At 45.9% G+C, this 20,298-nt stretch overlaps 1 protein-coding gene across 1 annotated transcript; it reads right to left on the bottom strand.

Moving 5' to 3' along the window:
• Positions 1–13,012: 13,012 nt before the first annotated feature.
• On the bottom strand, positions 13,013–15,054 carry LOC131683017 (histone deacetylase HDAC1-like). Its single transcript, XM_058964848.1, has one exon. The coding sequence runs from the start codon at positions 14,977–14,979 to the stop codon at positions 13,612–13,614; it is 1,368 nt and encodes a 455-aa protein (XP_058820831.1). The 5' UTR covers positions 14,980–15,054; the 3' UTR covers positions 13,013–13,611.
• Between the last annotated feature and the right edge of the window lie 5,244 nt (positions 15,055–20,298).

Raw genomic sequence — 20,298 nt, 5'->3', positions numbered from 1 at the left:
GCTCGTTCGAATCGCTGTTCCCGTAGTGAAACCGTACTGGGTGCCACGAGCATCCGGCTATAGGGCTTGGGTGGCGGGGATAACGGTTGATGTTGCTGTGGTCTAGGCTTTTGGGGGTGGAGTCCAAGTTGTTGAGTTCTTTGTGTGCTATTGATTGTGTTGGCGTGTCGGGCGAGTGATTGTAGTTCAGGGTTTCGATGATTGACGGCCGGGTGCCGTCTGGTAGGTGTTGGCTGGAAGGGTTTAGGGGCAGTCGGTTGTTTGCTGTTGCATTTAGTCTAAAAGTACTTGGCTGGGTAAAACCCGGGCCCGCGTCAACAGCCGCCGGGGGTGCATCGGGAGGACCCGGAACGTCCCCGGTCCGGGTCGACGCGGGAGGGTTGTTTGTTTTGTTTCGGCTGTTGAATTTAATTGCTTTTGTTGTTTGCTGACTGTCGGGTTAGGCGTTTGCGAGTTGTTGTGTTTATTCCGAGATGGTGAATGGGTTGTCAGGGTCCGATGAGGGTACCTGATTTAGGTTATTCAGTGATGCTGTTGAGCTGTAGCGGGACCAAGACATTGCGGAGTCATTGTTGGGTGTTAGCAGAGTCATGTCGGGAGTTGCTTTGGAGTTGGGGCTTCTGGATTTATCAGTGCCACTTTTTCGGGAGTCTTTTTCTTTTTGGCGATTGGATCTTCTAGGTTCGGACATGCTGAACGGGCCGATAGAAGTACCCGCTACGGAGGTTGGTTCAATGAACTTGCCCTTTTTGGCTTTCGTTCCCGTAAAAGCGTTTTCGTTGGTGTTCTCCGAGGGGTGAGCGGACTGATGTTTGTAGAGCTCGGTTACAGCTTGTCGGAGTTTGGCTATTTCGGCGGAGGCTGCTTGCAGCTGTTTGGCCTGCTTGGCACAGTGTTCCTTAAGAATATTGATTACCTGGTCTTTATTGTCTTCCGCGCTTTGAGCTTTGCTTTCCTTCAGGGTTGCTAGTTCTTTTTGTAGCTGGGCTACGATTGTGTCCTTTTCGTCGTCCTTAGTGTTTCCTTTGATGGTACTGGCATAGGTTGGGATTTGCGATCGTTTGGTTATTACGGCTCTGGCTTCGGGATAGGTGATGTTGTTGTCGATTTTTGATTTGGTGATCATTTCCTCCTCAATGAATTTGGGACACTCCCGGCTACGTGTCGAGTGTCCATGTCCTCAGTTGATACAGAGGCTTGGGTTGACACAGGGGTTTTCCTTTGATGTTTCGTGTTGTTGGCTGCAGTTCAGGCAGGCGGCGGGGTTGGGCCAGAAACGACTGCCGTGCCCGAAGTGCCCGCACTTGAAGCACATCATCGGCAGTGGGTAGTACGGGCGAATACTGGTGCGCAGTAGACCAATATACACGTGCTCCGGAAGGATGGAACCAGAGAATGATAGGATAACCAGTGGTGTGTTGGTCGGTTTTTTGTCGACCATTTTTGTAATTTTCCGAACGTTCGTGACCCCTGAGTCTTCAGCTCTTCCAGAAGTCTAGCTTCTTCTACGTCTTTTGTGTCGGGATCGTAGATAACGCCTTGTACTATGTTGAATGTTGGGTGGGGGATGATCTCCACCTTTTGGCCGCCTATGAGCTGGTTCATTTTCTGTAGTGCTATATAGGTTTTCTTGGATCGGGTTCTCAATACGTATCTGTATCCCTTTACCTCTTTTGTTGCGCTCACCAGGTTTCTGGGGTCAGTCTCAAGCACTGCCTGTACCGATTTCAGGATAAGGAAGGGATCGGCGGGGAGACGTTGTTCCGTGTTTCCTGGCTCGTCGATTGCTCTTAATAGTAGGGTCTGTTGGTCAATTACGTCCCCGGAGTTCATGTAGCCGGGGAGAGATCGACTAAGGGGTGGTTCCCCGCCCCAATCGGGGGGAGGGGGGCGCGGCATTTTGTTATTGTTGGTGGGGTTCGTCACAAATCTCTCGTACAAGTCACTACACACACGAGCACCGGTTCGACTCGAGGGTTCGCTGCTTCACACTCATACAAATCGCCGACGGTGGGCAATTTAATGGGGGCGCAAGTTTTTCACTAGGTTTGAAAATTCGATTTGGTGGAGACGCAAGTTTTTCACTTAGTTTGAATATTTGGTTTGGTGGAGGCGCGGTCGCGTTTATCGATTTGAAATTGAAGTTTCGGTGGAGGCGCGAGTTGTTTATGTTGTTTATTACCTTCACCAACAGGCCCCTTGGCCCCAATGGTGGTTGCTTAAACTAATTACATTTTAGTATTGACAACATTTTCACATTTATCGCATTCCGCGTCCTGTTGAAGTCAAAGGCCGTCGCCACACTGTTAAAAATTCGTTGGAGTCCGGTAACAGCGTTCTGGCAACCATAGTTGGTTCTCCTGAACGGAACTCGCAGAAGGGAGTTATTGCGTAGAGCTCGAACGCGAGCTTGAAGATTCAGACGTCCGAGGATTGTAGGGCAATCCACTCTGGCAGAGAGTAAGTCCGAGACGAACAGGGCTCGAGAGCAGTCCCTCCGAATGCTGAGTTTATCGAGGTGTATTAGCTGGCAACGGTTTTCATAGCTCGGCAGCTGAAATTTGTTTCGCCATGGGAGATGACGAAGGGCGAAGCGTATGAACCTGCGTTGGACAGCCTCGATTCTGTCAATCCCGTTCTGGTAGTACGGATTCCAAACAGCTGAACAATATTCTAACGTTGAGCGGACCGAGTTGTTTACCTACTTGTGATTCTGCGCTCCTGTTACCTGGTACAACTTTCGATGTCCAATTTTCTCGCGGAAATGCCGTAGTAGGCTTGGAATTTTGCTAAATTGGGTCGGGAGTGACCCTTTGGCGGCTCCGCGGCCCCTTGGGGTGGGACGGACCCGTAGGGAAGTGACTTTCGATGGACTTGATATTCGCACTACTGATCGGGAGAATTAACACTGCACTCGCGTGAACTATCGCTGGGGTAGCGAAATACGATTGGAGCCGGATGGCTGAGGCCGAGATTGAAAGAAAGATCCGGGTGGCGTAGGCCGAGCACTTATTTTCCAGGCAATCACGGGCCAGAACGAGATAAAGATAAACTCAACCGATCACTCCGAGTGATTGGTACGGTATGGGAAAACTGCATGTTGTGCCGACTAGCGGTTGTTGACGATAACTACCTCCGTCTTATGATGAGCGAGCTCCAGGCCTCTCGCGCTCATCCATTCCTCCACCGTGTTGATCGCGTGTTCTGCGTTTAGTTTTACCTCAGGGATTGACTACCCGTAGACCTCCAAGGTTATGTCGTCGGCAAAGCCGACGATCTTGACCCCAGGAGGGAACTTCAGTCTCAGAACCCCGTCATACATGAGGTTCCATAGCACCGGGCCTAGGATCGAGCCCTGCGGGACTCCGGCGGTAATCGGAACCCTTTTCTGACCGGCATCGGTCTCGTATAGCAGTACACGGTTCTGGAAGTAGCTTTCCAGGATCCGGTACAGACCCACCGGTAGGCTAAGCCGGTGTAACGAGAGTGCGATGGCATCCCAGCTTGCGCTGTTGAATGCGTTCTTCACGTCAAGTGTCACTAACGCACAGTATCGAATGCCTCGCCTTTTTCGTTGAATCGCTATCTCGGCAGTCTTTATCACTGAGTTGATAGCGTCCACTGTGGACTTACCCTTCCGAAAGCCAAACTGGTTGCTGGACAGGCCGTCCGTACCTTCTGCGTACGGGGTTAGCCTGTTGAGGATGATCCTCTCAAGAAATTTGCCAGTCGTGTCGATCAGACAGATTGGTCTGTACGCCGATGGGTCGCCTGACGGCTTCCCGGGCTTCGGCAACAGCACCAATTTCTGCCTTTTCCATTTATCGAGGAAACGGCACTCGTCAAGGCATCTCTGCATAGCTAGCCTGAACATGTTCGGGTTCGCTATGATCACTGCCTTGAGGGCGCTGTTTGGAACTCCATCCGGCCCTGGAGCTCTGTTCATTGCTAGGGAATTAGCCACTGCGAGTAGTTCTTCATTCGTCACCGGAGCCACCATTTCGGCCGTGCCCGCACTGTCTCGTAGTGCAGATGGCCAGGGGCTTGTGGCTCGAGACGGGAAGAGTACTTCGGTCATCGTCGCCAACCGGTCCGGAGACTGTTCTGGGGGTGAAAAGCCCCCTTTGGTCTTGGCCATCACGATTCTGTAGGCGTCACCCCACGGATTCGCGTTGGCACTCTCACACAGGTTGTCGAAACACATTCTCTTGCTGCTTTTAATGGCCTTGTTAAGGGCCAATTTCGCAGCTCGAAACACTTCACGGCGGTTCTCTCTTGCATCCTCTGTGCGGGCTCTTTGCATCCTACGTCTAGCTCTGAGAGAGGCTAATCGTAGAGCTGCAATCTCGGCACTCCACCAGTATACCGGGCCTCTGCCGTTTTTTGGCAGGGTTTTTCTCGGCATAGTGGCGTCGCACGCGCGTGATAGAATGGCTACCAGAGCATCCCCGCTTAGACTGTCGGTGTTGGGCCGCGGTGAAAGCTTCACTGTCGTGCCATGGGCCACCTTGGTGGAGCATAGCAGCTACAATAAAACACACTATTGATATTGGCAATCGCAACACCCTCGGCGGAGGAGTGTATTACCTCTTGAACCGGGAACCGTCCCGTTGAACAGATTGCCACCATCCCAGGCCTGTCCGACACCCAATTGCCGTTGCCGGCAGGGATGTTGTACGGGTCTGATAGGAGGACGACATCAGTCCTCGACTCCGAGACCGACTGCCACAGCAGCTGTTGGGTTGCTGCACAATGGTTAAGATTTAGCTGTGTAACGTTCACGGCTTCTTCTTATTTTCCTTACCGAAGGGACACGAAGGTCCGCTCATAGCATGATTACGGGCTTGCTTCTTAGCGGTGCAGATAAGGCATTTATGCGCCTTAGTGTAGCCCCGCTTTTTATGCACCTCCTCACCGCAGCGACGACATAGTTTGCTCCTGTCTGTGCCCTTACATTCGTACGATTTATGGCCGGACTCAAGGCACCGATAGCACCTATCCACTGAAAGCGGCTGGGGTATGCTAATTGGGCATACCGACCAGCCGATCTTCAGTTTACCTTTCACGGTAACCTTTTTGGCATTTGCCTTCAGTAGCCTGAAGTAGGCGACTTGGGTGCCGGAGGGTCCCCCTCTCAAGCGCACAGTTGCTCGCTCGATTGTTACGTCTCATTGCTCCTTGACGGCTGCGAGGACATCATCTGCGGTCGTGAGCTCGTCCAGATGCTTACACTGGAGAGTCATTCCCGCGCCTAACGACCTGACCTGGGCGCCTTCTCCCAGGACCTCTTGGGCCAAGGCTTTATACACTGCACTGGATTGTGCGCCTAGCTGCAGCACCAAAAGCATTTCGCCTGTGTTGGTGCGTCTCACATGATGATGTCATCTAGGTAGACGAAACCGTAAGGTTTCCATTTACCTCGTCCTAGAACCAGGTCCATCAGTCGCGCCAGAGTAGCGGGGCTGTTGACGAGACCAAATGGTAGACGAGTAAAACGTTTTGGATTTTGCATTGCGAAGTGAACCGTTTTTGTAAAGTTAAATGCTCACAAGGAATTCCAATACATTTTGGTTTATTATATTTGTGATAAATTGGTAGAAATAGTTTCAATATTTTCGCTGGTTGTGTAATAGTGAGGAAAAAACAGCGGAAGCAATATAGTGCCGGATCCACTGAAAATATTTAAATCGGAGTACAGCATGAATCACTAATAAGATAAGCTCTTTCTGTAATTTTCTTTCGTTGATTCAGTTGATAGGAGCTATGAATCGATGAAATCTCGAATCGTTAGTTTGGGAGTTTAAGATTTGATTCCTTGTCATACGAACTATTCGGTCAATCACGATGTATAACTACTATGGACTGTTTAACTAAGCTAAGCCAAGTTATGCTTAGCTCAATGCTAAAATTAATGCGACCTGATTTTGATTTTTTCCTATAAATTTAGCCAATTTATGGATGTACAAAGTAGATGACGTCGATAAGCTCTGAAAGAAATCGGGATTGAAAAAAGAAAGAAACGAGCTACGCCTGTAAATTTCAGATTATTTTTAGTTTCCACACACATTGAAACAAATCAATTTTTTTCGTAATGGATGCGTACCATTTAAATCCAAAACCGCATATTAAAACTCTAATATTTTTGTTAGTCCCGAAACAAAAAATGTATCAAGAAATAAGCTGCGTAATCAATTTATTTCGGTATACAAAAAGGTCTGAAAATTGAGTTCGGGGCTCTGGATCACACGTTGTAAAGAATCGAGCTGTTATAAAGCCATTACGCATTTTCTTACTCATGTTCCTTCTAACAGGTGATAATAACAATATACTATACTTTTTCATGAAGGTAGAATTCTATCAAGATTTATTAAAATATCTTCTAATATAAATCGGAAATATACAACCTGTATTACAAACTGCAGTATTGTCAGCTTTCTATGATGTTTCTTATACTTATCTAGCTTATACGCTTATTATCACACTGAGAACTGTCACTTTGAAATGCTATCGGCAACTAGCAACTTGTCACTAGCCGGTGATACAATTTACCATTAATCTCTATACGGACCCTGCATGCAAATCTGGACAATATGGTGATTCATGCAAGCGGACCTGTGTGCGATGGTGATTTTCAACGTAATTTCATTCAACTGTTTACACCGGAGGATTTTCCTAATGTTACTGGTTATGGTTTCTTATCGTTTATATATTTCGTGTTTGTGTGTTTGTTTGAGGAATCACTATTGTTGTTTTGAGCAAAATAGAAATAGCAATGACTTCTCAGTCGATTTTTAGTATCGGTTTGGCCTATTGTGAAATAAACGGTACAGTTATTTTTGTTTTCCGTCAACGCTCAATGAAAGCGGAAGGTTTCTGTTTTCATGATCCTGTACTGCCTATTAGGACATAGAAGTCCTGTATGGATTTTTGTCGAAGGTGAGTTGTCTGTTGGTTTGTATTTTTTTTGAGTTTTTGTTTATTGTTTTGTTAGTAGTAATACTAATTAACCGATTTCGCCAATTTTCTCTATTGTTTCAGAGAGCGAGTAAGGGCGCTATGTCGCTATAACCCTGGCTCATAAGCCAGGGCAGGGCTAAATACTTTTTTCCCATCCCAGGAACATAGGACCAAAGGAGTGACATTAACCCCCTTAGCAAAGACACTTCCAACGATTTATCAAACTCCCATCAAATTGAAACGGTTGTGTACTGTTGTCCACGTTTCTTCCTTATTCAAGGTTCAAAATAATCCGTTGATTCAATTATTCATTGAATGAATAATTTGATTGCCGTATAATTTTGAATCATCTTTATTTTGTACGCTGCATAGTTGGCCTGGCCGCTTTAATGCTTGTGTCATATTCAATATGTGCCACAAACATTACTAATAACAAGAAAAAATGTGGACGAACGTCTGCAATTTTCCAGAATCCCTACATGCATTGGCTGTGTATGTGTAGACTAGACTAGACTAGACAAAACGTTTTGGATTTTGTGTTGCCATTATTCTGTCCACCTCCATTTTGGTTTTGTTTATTTTGTTTTTATTTGGTTTGTGGTGTATTATCAGAATAAGCAGCAACTTCCCGAGAAGAACCGAAAACTATCTCATAAATCGGCATCTTGGAGGCGTCGATCGATTTACAAAGACTCATCAATTCTGAAAGCGTGTTCACTGGCCTGATGATTAGCATTTGTTTATAATCGGCTTTCAGGTTCAGTTTGAGCACGTCGAGTTTTTCGCTCGGTGCCATTATGGAACCGCCATAGCACGAAATATTTTTTTTCCATTTCCAGGAAATATTTCTGAAAAGATTCTTTGCGCATTTGCCGGCGCTGGAGAGCCTTCATCTTGAGCGTAGCATCAAGTTCAGGATGTACAAAATTTACCTTGAGCTCGCAAACAAGATGGTTCCAGTAAAGCAACCGGTTTTGCGCACGCATAGCCTGATACCAGGTCAAAGCATTGCCAGTGAACAAATGCATTGTAGAATTGAATAGTTCGTCTTCGCAAATTTGTTCACACGCAGCGTAACTCGCTACGGTGTCCAAAAATTCATTTAGTCCTGTTCCTTCATCAGTTCTAGCATACTTCCGAATTTTCCAATCAGCGACGCGTTGCGGATTTGCCATCGATCCGTTTCCCGCGTTGGTAGATATCGAAAAGTTCGGATAGGATGGTCCCGCCCGCTGTTCGGTCCATTCAGGAACGTAAGGCCGGTTCTGAGTTTGGTACGTGGCTGCGAATCCGGTATTTTGTTTCGGTTTCTCGATTGGAAGTGAGGGACATAGATTTTGTTGACCCGAGAATCCTCCCTTCAGCTCAAATTGATCGGGACTGGGCGCCAGTGTTGGGTGAGGAATCTCTGGTGGGTCTAGTGAATCGAAAGAAAGAGATCCTTCGTTATCGGAAGGATTGGATCCCTGTGGATTTCCCGGTACGTCTGTACTCCACAAATCTCCCAAAACTTCTCCATCCTCCCCTTGTTGGTTGTCAAGAGGAAGTGCTGCCTGTTCGTCACTGAAATGACTGGCATAAACTGCAAGAACTTCCTCCAACAACCCCGAAATTTCCTGGTTAACCTCCGCTGCCGCAAAATTTCGGATAACCTGGAGCCTAGGCCCCAAATGAAGCAACCGTGTTCGATAAATCTCCTTGTTTGGGCACCGGTACTGGAGATCTTCTTTGATTGTTAGTAATTTACCAAGACAGATCTTCTTTTCTTCACCCACGTCACCGCGAAAATTGCGAACTAATTCTCTCCGAGTCGACCGCTCCTGCGACAAAATTCCGCGAAGACGTCGCTGTCGCTGGACACCCGAAAGATCCGTATCAAGATTTATAAAAATGCTACGAGATGTCAACTCAAAATCCAGCTCATCGAAATGTAAATGATCGACGCGCATGAACACACACGCTTGGTTAAATTTCTCCAACGCCATAATCACACGCGCTATATTGGAAGAAATCACAAAGACACAAAGCATGGAAGTACTGACACGGTATTGTTTCCGATTTATCGCCCACCAACGATTCCCTTAAAATTTCACGAAAACGAATTGCACCAAAATGTCTCGAATCGAATTGAGAGAACAAGGCAACTAGCCACCACGACCAAATGAATGACAATAACCTTCAAACAACTCGTCCGGCAGACCAAACACAAGCAATGCAATGCACAAATTCGGACCCAAAATAGAAAAAGCAAAAAATCGAAAAAAAAAAATTAATGACAAAAAATGAAAATATATAAACAATACGACCGCGGAGAAATATTGCGGAAGAAACCTCACCAACTGTTCTACGAAAATCTTCGATTTAGTAGAAGCACCCCACACTCCAGAAGAAAAAACTATTTTTCAAAATTTGGAAAATATTTTTTTCAGTGTGTTTTGCGCTGTGCACCAAATGTAAGTAGCGGTAAGTCCACTACTTGGGTTCTAAATGCCCGGCGGACCCTTCTTTTCAGGGTGGCCTAGGTGCCTCTACCGGAATTTCGGATTTTTGTATCATAACAAACTAATGGAACACAAATAAATAAATTTAATTTTACCATGTTTATTTCCTTCAACTCTCTCCACTGCTGCTGCTGCTGATCTGCTACTGCTGGGCGGAAGGGCGGGTGGTCTCGTCCGACCGGCCGGGACAGCAACGGCCGAGTTCTCCCGATTTGGGTTGACTCCTCCCGCAGCGGTCATTGACAATTAGCTAGGGAGGTGAGCTTTGCTCTTTTGTTGAATCTTCCCTAGCGACGGGGCGAATAATTGCCGGGTCCACTCACTCCCCGTGAATGGCCCAGGTAGACACCGCAGTAACCTACCTCAGATGGATCGGCTGTCCAACCTGTCTCGCTCTCCATGACGATTAGCAGTGGAGGAGAGCTAGGCTCGTTCGGTTAATCCTCCACTGTGAGAGCGGCTTGGCGTCTTCTGGCTTCTTTGTGCTTAGCCAGGGAAGCGAGTGGCTCCTTTGCGATTAGCTTCCCTAATCGGCGACCCGTCACTAGACCAGAGTTCTTGAACCACGAGCCGGTACTTTTGCGGGAATTTTCTTCAGCACACCCACTAGGTTGGATTTTCCAACAACAAACCGGTCACTACCGAAAACAAACCGAACTGCAACGTGGTCCAAAACTAACTGCTCAATTACGATGACTGCCTATCGCACGATGTAAATAAACCGCCCGTCTTCCACCACTGCCCTCACTGACACCCACCGTTTCGCGAATTCAGCACACTTTTCGACAGCAAGGGAGAATTGTGACCTATCTAACCCTATGTTACTTATTCACAAATGTCAAACAAAAATTATCTAACCTAGCTGCACGAACAAAACCGTTCACATACGCGGAAATGAACAAAATTTACATGAAGAAGTGAACGGTACCGAACAGAGGTGAGCATAATTTTACATGTCAACAAATACACTCTACGGAGTGTATACCCAAATAGATATATTTCCACCCAGTGCTAAATTGTTACCCTGACGGGTTACACACGGCCGAATACCGATCCGCCAGAACTCGAGAAATCTGTAACAAATTCAAACACTTTTTTTATTTGGTCCGGAAGAACATCACGAAGGGCCCGGTGGCCCACACTGATGAAGCTTCGTTAAATCTGCGGCAACATCTTTCCAGTAGATTATTTTGTCCATATGAAGTACGGTGTCTAGGGACCCACAACAGAGTAGGGTTACGAAGAACACGAGGAGGCGCATACAAATTAACGCCCGAGAGAAGATCGGGACTGTCGACATTACCTGACAGCAAGTCGAAAACAAAAACTCTTTGCAGGAAGATACGGCGAGTCGCCAGAGTCTGCAGACCGAGTAGCATACATCTGTCGGCATAAGGAGGCAACACAACTGGATCATTCCATGGAAGTTTCCTGAGGGCGAATCGCACAAAACATCTTTGTATACGTTCTAGTCGGTCAATTTGAACGGCATGACATGGTGCCCACACTTGCACAGCATACTCCAGAACATTTCTGATCAGGGCACAGTAAAGTGCTTTTAGTGCGTAGAAATCATCGAAGTTCGCCGTGTTTCACTTTAATTAAGAAGCCCAGCATTCCGAAAGCCTTAGCAGTTGTCGCGGTGATATGGTCGGAAAAGCTCAACTTCCTATCGAGGAGCACTTCCAAGCCACGGATCGAGTCGACGCTTTCAATTGTTCTTCCTTTTAGGCTGTATTCATAACGTCCTGGAGTAAGCAAGCGTCCGAAGCATTTATTAACGTTGACTTCCATTCCGTTCAGTGTGCACCATTCTTGAATAGTACAGATATCTTCTTGAAGCACTACGGCGTCAAATATAGAAGCGATATTTTGGAAGATTTTGAGATCGTCCGCGTATAGCAATTTCCCAGACTTGATCCGACTACAGATATCGTTAATAAACAGAATAAAAATAAGCGGGCCCAGATGACTGCCTTGCGGGACACCTGTGGGTGTTCTGAATGTGCTTGAGCGTGTTTTTTATACTCACGAATGCCGAGCGATCGGAAAGATACGACTGCAACCAGTTGGTCAGCCAGGTGGGAAATCCCAAACGCTTTAATTTCAGGATTGCGATGTTGTGCGGTACTTTGTCGAAAGCTTGACGCTTCTCGACGGCGGGAAACAACTTAGAAGTGTAAGCTATCAGATTAGAAGTTGTTGATCGTTTTGTGACAAACCCGTGTTGATACTCCGAGATAATGTGGGATGCAGCTGCATACGTGACGTTGTAGACCAGCTTTTCGAGAATTTTGGAGAGATAGTTTAATAATGAGATACCTCTGTAATTTTCGACGTTTTGAATATTTCCAGCCTTATGGATGGGAACGATAGCAGCTTCTTTCCAGGCGATAGGAAAAATGCGTTCTGCGAGAGAGCGATTGAAAATGATGCACACTGGAAATTGGGGCGAGAGATGATCAGGGCCAGGCCCTTTCGACAAATCAACAGCAGTCAGAGCCTTCAAGACGTCAGCTCGACTTACAGTGGGACGGGGGAGATTTATGTTGTACGATGGTAATGTTTCCAAATACTCTTCCGAAGGTACGGTATAGTCGCTTCTAAACACTCCGCGAAAGAAATCAGCAAAAAATTTACGGTATCAGCTGGAGATTGCGCGCTTGCGTTTTGTCAATACCGACTAACTCACGGCTATACCTACTCAGGGTCGACGTTCTGGCTTGCTTCAGGAGGACACATTTACCTTAACCATCGAAAACATTTCACAAGAATGTCAATAGGGAAACCAGCAATTTGTTCTACAATAGAATTACTCGAAATACAAATTAGTTTACCATATTTATTTAATATTTGAGACAGTACAGCGCAGATTTGTTTAGTTTGCCCTTCGTCGATTGTCTTGGAGCAACCCTGACCATCTGCCAAGTTACGAAAGCCGGGGTTTGCTTATTGGACTCGATACATTGCAAGTGCGGCGGGATCTATTCCGTGCTATGACGATTTCGGATATTTTGCAAGATCGAATTGACTGCCTCGAGCTTCTCAGTGCGATAAATATGAACGTTCGCCCGCGCGCCCTTCGCAATAATTTATTCCTACGATTACCTCTTCGCAGGACTAACTATGGAGTAAACGGTGCCATCATTGGTTTGCAGCGGACCTTCAACAGAGTGTCATCCGAGTTTGATCTTCACATTCCACGTAGCAGATTACAATTTGACTTTTTAAATAGATTAAGAAATTATCATTAGGACCACACTGTGTCTGTGATATCAATTATAAATAAATAAATATATAAATAAATAAATAAATAAATAAATAAATAAATAAATAAATAAATAAATAAATAAATAAATAAATAAATAAATAAATAAATAAATAAATAAATAAATAAATAAATAAATAAATAAATAAATAAATAAGTTTAACATATTTATTACATCGTCGTTAAAGAAATGGTGAAATGTTAGTTGGGAGTGAATAATAAATAGAAATTTAACAGATACTATCTTATAATTCCCATTTTGCTAGCTAAAAGAAATTAAGACACTGAAAAATTGGGTTAATTAAAAACGTGTGTTGTTGTTTCTGAGATCAAACTTTATTTTGTGGGTTTTCTGTGTGTCGGTTGTTGCTAAAAATTGTCTGATGGTAGGAAACAATGATTTCAATCCTAAGTATTTGTTAGTTATTTATCAATGCGATAGGGAAGCGAATGTGATACGGCTACTAATTACCAACGGAAAGTGCCTTTGTCATTTTTGTTTCTGAATTTCAGAAATTCATGATGTCCTACCTTAAAAGTAAAGCTTTCTTTAACCCTACGTATATAAAATACATGCAGACACAAACATTCATTCTGATCCCGCACTATCAGCGATGTATGTAGACTCTTGTTGATTGCCCTTTCATTTGTGTGTATCTGAATGCTCATGGATGTGTGGTGGAGTCTGTAACTCATGCAGATGATTGCGAAATCATGCTACACACTGTCGAGTTATTTCCGATATGCGGCCAACACTGATCATGCAACGGCCGTGGTTTCCTTTTTCGGTTCCTCGGCTGCTTTGTTTTCCTCCTTATCACCTGCGGTTTCAGCTTTCACTTCCATCTCATCCTTGACCTCTTCGGGTTTAGGTTCCATTTCCAGTCACGGTCGCTTCCGTGCGCTTCCCTTGTATGATCGATTATCCCTTCGACCACCGTCTCCCTCGTCTTCCCAATTGGAAAACTCATTATCCGGCACTATTCGTTTGTCTTTGTCGCTCTGTGGCAGCCTTTCATCCTTGTCCACCTTATCTTTGTCCTCACTCTCGTCATTGACCGCATCCTCCGGGATGGTTTGCACCTGAACGCCCGGTGCATGTCGCAACATTCGCAGGTTTTCGAACAACCGATTCTTGATCTTCTCCAGATACTCCGTCGTGTTCTGATTGCTCATATTACTCGGGCTGATGTGCAGCTTGAAATCCGGCCCGAAATACTCGAAGTAATCGTTGTACGGCAGCTCGTTGGCTATTTCCGAAATCAACGCCACGGACGTTTCGTAGGTCCAGCAGCGCGATACATTGCGGATGGTGTAACCACCGCCACCCACCATCAGGAAAGGCAGATTGTATTTTTTTTTCACAAACTCCACACACCTGCTGTGGCCTTTGACGGTGAGATTGAAGCAACCGAGCTGATCGCCAGTCAGGGAATCAGCACCGCACTGGAGCACCATCGCCGACGGTTGAAACGTTTCCATGACCTTCGAGATAATCGGCACGAAGATCGACTCGTACGGCTCGTCATCCATTCCATGTCGCAGCGGAATATTAACCGCATAATACTTTCCTCGGCCGGCACCGATATCTCGCATATCCCTCGTTCCGGGGAAATATTCGCCATACTTGTGGAAGCTCACCGTCATGACCCGATCGGTGATATAGAACGCCTCCTCCACGCCATCTCCGTGGTGCACGTCAATGTCGATGTACAGTACTCGCTGGTGATACTTGAGCAGCTCCAATATGCCCAACACAATATCGTTTACGTAGCAAAATTCAGAAGCCTCTAACTTCTTGGCATGATGCAGACCACCTCCCCAGTTGATGCAAATTTCCGAAGCCTGTTTGTTCAGCTTGATGGCGGCCGCTACCGAGCCCCCGGCCGTAAGCTGACAAAACTCGTACAACCCGTCAAATACTGGGCAATCTTCTCCGACGTTGAATCTCTGCAACTGTTTGTTGTACTCGGACATATTGTCGGGACGGATCGAACGCAGAAACCGAATGTAATCGTCTGAATGAAACTTGGTCATCTCGTCAGCAGTCGCTTTGTCTGGCCTACAAATCTCCATTTTTCGGTAAAGTCCATAGTTAAGTAGCAGATTGTGCGTCATCCGTATCCGGTGCGGTTTCATCGGGTGTCCGGACTCGAATAATGCACTAATTTTATTGTTTGCTATCGAACCCCACGTTGGGCCGCAATTGTTAATACCGACTAACTCACGGCTATACCCACTCAGAGTCGACATTCTGGCTTGCTTCAGGAGGACATACTTACCTTAACCATCAAAAACATTTCAAACTAGATTGACAAGAAAGACCCACAATAGGTAAACCAGGAATTTGTTCTACAATTAAATTGCACGAAATACAAATTAGTTTAACATATTTATTTAAGATTTACATCGTCGTTAAAGAAAGGGTGGAAGGGAAAGGAAGATGGAAGGAGGGGGGGGGGTCGTTGCGGCCATTCTGGAACACATAAGCTTCATGCATGAAGAGGGTATTTGCCACACTCTTTCCGTCTGGTTTCTCCTGAACTGGCATCCAATATCTGATACAGAGTTCCTGGGTTCCGATCTCGATCGCAGCGTCACGGCGTGTCCAGAATCGTGGTATTGGCTTGAGTGCTTCTTTCGCCGTTGTCTGTCGACGCCCCACGTGCTCGCTAACGGGGCTCTAGTAAGCGGGGGAATTCCCGCCGGACCTCACCAGAACTCTCACCTGCAAAGCTGTGGTTACTGTCCTCCCGGAGCGTGTGACCCAACGTAAAGGGGTACTCGTTGGCCACCAGCACGGACCTCGCCGGCTTACGTCTTGTTCGGCGTAACACGCCAACCTTTTTCGTCTTCGAAGCGCTTCCGTCGTCGGGGACCTTCCTTCGGTCGACGCAGTATCCGATGTCACTTGGTTCCGGACAGGAGTTCTCTCGACTCGGCCCAGCGGACAGGCAGCACACGCGACCAATCAGGCCCATACACGAGGTCTCTCTTCCTTTCAACGATCTTCGGGCAAGCACACTTTTTTCTTGAAATTTCCGACACATTTTTATTCGGTCACTGTTCTATACTTTCTGCCAGACTATCGCTATCTTCTCTAATTCCTCTTTTCTTCCTTCCTATCTCGCAAATTTCTCCTTCTCTTTTCTTCGGAAACGCCAGTCTTACCACCATTGCAGATAGGTGACGTTAATGAGATGTGACGGTAGAGATGTGAAGAGTGCATTCGTTTGTTGATCATTTGATCAGGGTTGTAATGAAGGTAGGGTAAAGAGGGGGGGGGGGGAGGGGGTAGGTGTATTTGCTTGTATAAAATCATAAGTTATTTTCTACTTTCAGATAAAGCTATCTATATGCTATCCTCTACCATTTAACGCTAGTTCTTTGCTATATTCTGGTCTACATAAAGTGGGTTTTTTTTATTCATTTCGTTTATTTGATAGGCACAAATGCGTTAGCTTGGCGGTGCCAAATTCTTTTGTTTTTACATTTTGGATATTTTAAAACTAGGAGGTTACAATGTCGAAATATTTTTTTTTTAAAAGAGAAAATTTTTACTGCTATCTTAAGACTAGAAATAAGATTCTATATACAAGAGAGGGGGCAAAAGATTTTTTTTATGAAAAAATTTTAAAACAAGGAATTCAATAGTGATAATTTTTAGGAAATATTTACAGTTATCTTAAAACTAACAATATAGTTTGGCACACAGAAGGGGGAACAAGTATTTATGAGAAAATTCGCAGGTGTTTTAAGACTAGGGATACAATTCTATTTACAAGATGGGGGACAATAGTTTTAACAAAGAGGTAAAATTACAACTATCTTAAAACTAGGAATACAGAATACAAATTTGAACTTTTTTAGAGGAGACTTATGCTTGGTCAAGATATTCAGAGGGGGGCTGTAGAAGCATCAAGGACAGGGGAGAGAAAGCGTAGATGGTGACCGGGAGAGAAGAGCAAAACTTGCAACTTTCGGGCAAACGGGAGATCAGCGAAAGATTACCGCCTCAGTCTAGTAGGTCGGATTGGCGGATGGTATTCTTCGGACCCGCGGGGAATCCTTCAAAAGTCATCGGACCTTGAGTTGCTCTCGCTTCAGTTTCCGTAGTAGTAAGTGCGACGGCGGTTACATAGTTGCAGTCTGGAGCTGATCGGTCCCACAAGGCAGGAGAAAGCTTCTAAAACGAGAAATAAAAAGAGAGGGGCTAAATTGGGATATTTATCGTTTTTATGAAAGTATAAATAAGGGCCATATAGGGAAAATCACGATTTGCCAGTATATCTCGGACTGGGACATTGGGTGGTCTACCTCGGGCCCGAAGGGAATCCTTTAACTGAGACCTGGCGTCCAAGTACCCGGCGCATACCCAGACAACGTGCTCGATGTCGTGATAGCCCTCGTCACAAGCGCACAGACTACTCTCCCCAAGCCCAATACGCCGCAAATGCGCATCCAAGGTGTAGTGGTTGGACATAAGTCGGGACATTACACGAATAAAATCCCGACCCACATCCATCCCCCTGAACCAAGGCTTCGTTGATACCTTTGGGATAATGGAATGTAGCCATCGTCCAAGTTCACCATTGCTCCACGAGGTTTGCCAACTGTTGAGTGTCCTCTGACGACAAATACTAAAACATTCGTTGAAGCAGATTGGTCTTTCGTATATGTCACCATTTAATGCGCCCACCTTTGCTAATGAGTCGGCCTTTTCATTGCCCGGGATAGAGCAATGAGAGGGGACCCAAACAAAGGTAATTTGATAAGATTTTTCAGATAACGTACACAAGGACTCCCGTATCTTCCCCAGGAAATATGGGAAATTCATCGCACGAAGAGCCTCGATGGAGCTGAGGCTGTCCGATATGATGAAGTAGTGATCTGTGGGCAGAGTGTCGATGATCCCAAGGGTGTACTGAATTGCAGCTAACTCTGCGACGTAAACTGAAGCGGGATCATTGAGCTTGAATGAAGCGGTGATAGTATTGTTGAAGATACCGAAGCCAGTGGACCCATCGAGATTTGATCCGTCAGTGTAGAACATTTTGTCACAGTCGACTTCTCGGAATTTATTATAAAATATATTGGGGATCACTTGCGGGCGCATATGGTCCGGGATTCCACGAATCTCTTCCTTCATGGATGTGTCGAAGAATACAGTAGAATCAGAAGTATCTAGGAAACGAACACGATTGGGAGTATATGAAGAAGGATTAATGCTCTGTGCCATGTAGTCGAAGTACAAGGCCATAAATCGGGTTTGAGAATTAAGCTCGACGAGCCTCTCGAAGTTTTCAATCACCAACGGGTTCAGAATGTCGCATCGGATGAGCAATCGATATGAGAGTTCCCAAAATCGATTTTTTAGCGGAAGAACGCCCGCCAGCACTTCGAGACTCATCGTATGGGTCGAGTGCATGCAACCCAAGGCAATGCGCAAGCAACGATACTGGATTCTCTCCAGTTTGATGAAGTGTATGTTCGCAGCGGAGCGGAAACAGAAACACCCGTACTCCATCACCGACAATATCGTTGTTTGGTATAACCTGATCAGGTCTCCTGGGTGAGCACCCCACCATGTTCCAGTTATTGTTCGGAGAAAATTGATCCTTTGTTGCCATTTCTGTTTCAGATACCTAATGTGACATCCCCAGGTACCTTTAGAGTCGAACCAGACCCCGAGATATTTAAATGTGAAAACCTGGTTGATCGTTGCACCCATTAATAGAAGCTGGAGTTGCGCCGGCTCACGCTTCCTAGAAAAAACAACCAACTCAGTTTTCTCCGTGGAGAACTCAATACCCAGCTGAAGAGCCCAAGCAGACAAATTGTCCAAGGTATTTTGTAATGGTCCTTGCAAGTCGGCAGCTTTGGGCCCTGTAACAGAGACCACGCCGTCGTCTGCAAGTTGCCTTAGCGTGCATAAATTGGCAAGACAATCGTCAATGTCATTCACGTAGAAATTGTAGAGCAGGGGACTTAGACATGAGCCCTGGGGAAGACCCATGTAGCTAAATCGCGATGTTGTTAAATCGCCATGCGAAAAGTGCATGTGCTTTTCAGACAACAGGTTTAGCAAAAAGTTATTTAAAATTGGTGAAAGACCATGCTGGTGCAGCTTCTCTGACAGAATGTTGATAGAAACTGAGTCAAAAGCCCCCTTAATATCCAAGAAGACTGATGCCATCTGCTCTTTGTTAGCATAGGCCATTTGGATTTCTGTAGAAAGCAACGCAAGGCAATCGTTCGTCCCTTTCCCTTTGCGGAAGCCAAATTGTGTATCTGACAGTAAGCCAATTGCTTCAACCCAATTGTTGAGGCGAAACAAGATCATTTTCTCGAACAACTTCCGAATACAGGACAGCATTGCAATCGGCCGATACGAGTTGTGGTCGGAGGCTGGTTTTCCTGGTTTTTGGATGGCGATGACCTTCACTTGCCTCCAGTCATGAGGGACAATGTTACCCTCAAGAAACTTGTTAAATAAATTCAACAAGCGCCTTTTTGCAGTGTCAGGTAGATTCTTCAGCAAGTTGAATTTGATTCTGTCTAACCTTGGGACGTTATTGTTGCATGATAAGAGAGCAAGTGAGAACTCCACCATCGAAAACGGTGTTTCGTTCGCGGTATCGTGAGGAGACGCGGCGCGGCACGTTTTCTGTACCGGGACAGAGTCCGGACAGATCTTCTTGGCGAAAACAAATATCCAACGGTTTGAATATTCCACGTTCTCGTTGGTACTATTACGGTTACGCATACGTCGAGCCGTACCCCAAAGAGTGCTCATCGCTGTTTCTCTCGTTAACCCGTCGACGAACCGGCGCCAATAACTGCGTTTTTTGGCTTTCATTAGACTCTTCATTCGCCTTTCTAACGACGCGTACTGTAGATAGCTAGCGGGTAACCCGTCTTCCCGGAAGTCCTTATATGCAGTGGACTTTTCCGCGTACAGCTCTGAGAACTCTTTATCCCACCACAGGGTGGGAGACCGTCCATGGGTATTCGCGCTGGGTACTGGTTTAGTCTGAGCTTGATTCGCACTGTCGAGAATCAAGCCAGCCAAAAACCTGTACTCTTCCTCCGGAGGAAGTTCTTGAGTGGATTCGATTTTAACGGATATCGCGGTCGCGTAACTCTTCCAATCAATGTTCCGTGTGAGGTCATACGAGACATTGATTGTTTCCGATGGTCTTGAACCGTTAGCAATTGAAATCGCGATAGGCAAATGATCGCTACCGTGGGGATCAGGGATCACCTTCCACCTGCAATCTAACTGTAGCGATGTCGAGCATAACGATAAATCCAACGCACTTGCGCGTTCTGGTGGTGTAGGAATCCGCGTCATTTCTCCCGTGTTTAAGATGGTCATGTTGAAATTGTCGCAAAGATCTTGGATTAATGTTGATCTATTATCATCATGAAGACAGCCCCATACCGTGCCGTGCGAGTTAAAGTCTCCCAGAACTAGCCGCGGAGCCGGTAAGGATTCCGTGATATTACAAAGCGTTCGGTGCCCTACCGAGGCTCTAGGAGGAATGTAGATGGAAGCAATGCAAAGGTCTT

This window comes from Topomyia yanbarensis, chromosome 2 (assembly GCF_030247195.1).
Source record: "Topomyia yanbarensis strain Yona2022 chromosome 2, ASM3024719v1, whole genome shotgun sequence".
In the NCBI taxonomy this organism is placed as follows: domain Eukaryota; kingdom Metazoa; phylum Arthropoda; class Insecta; order Diptera; family Culicidae; genus Topomyia; species Topomyia yanbarensis.
Note: the sequence above shows the minus strand (reverse complement) of the source record. Positions and strands in the feature narration are given on the sequence as shown.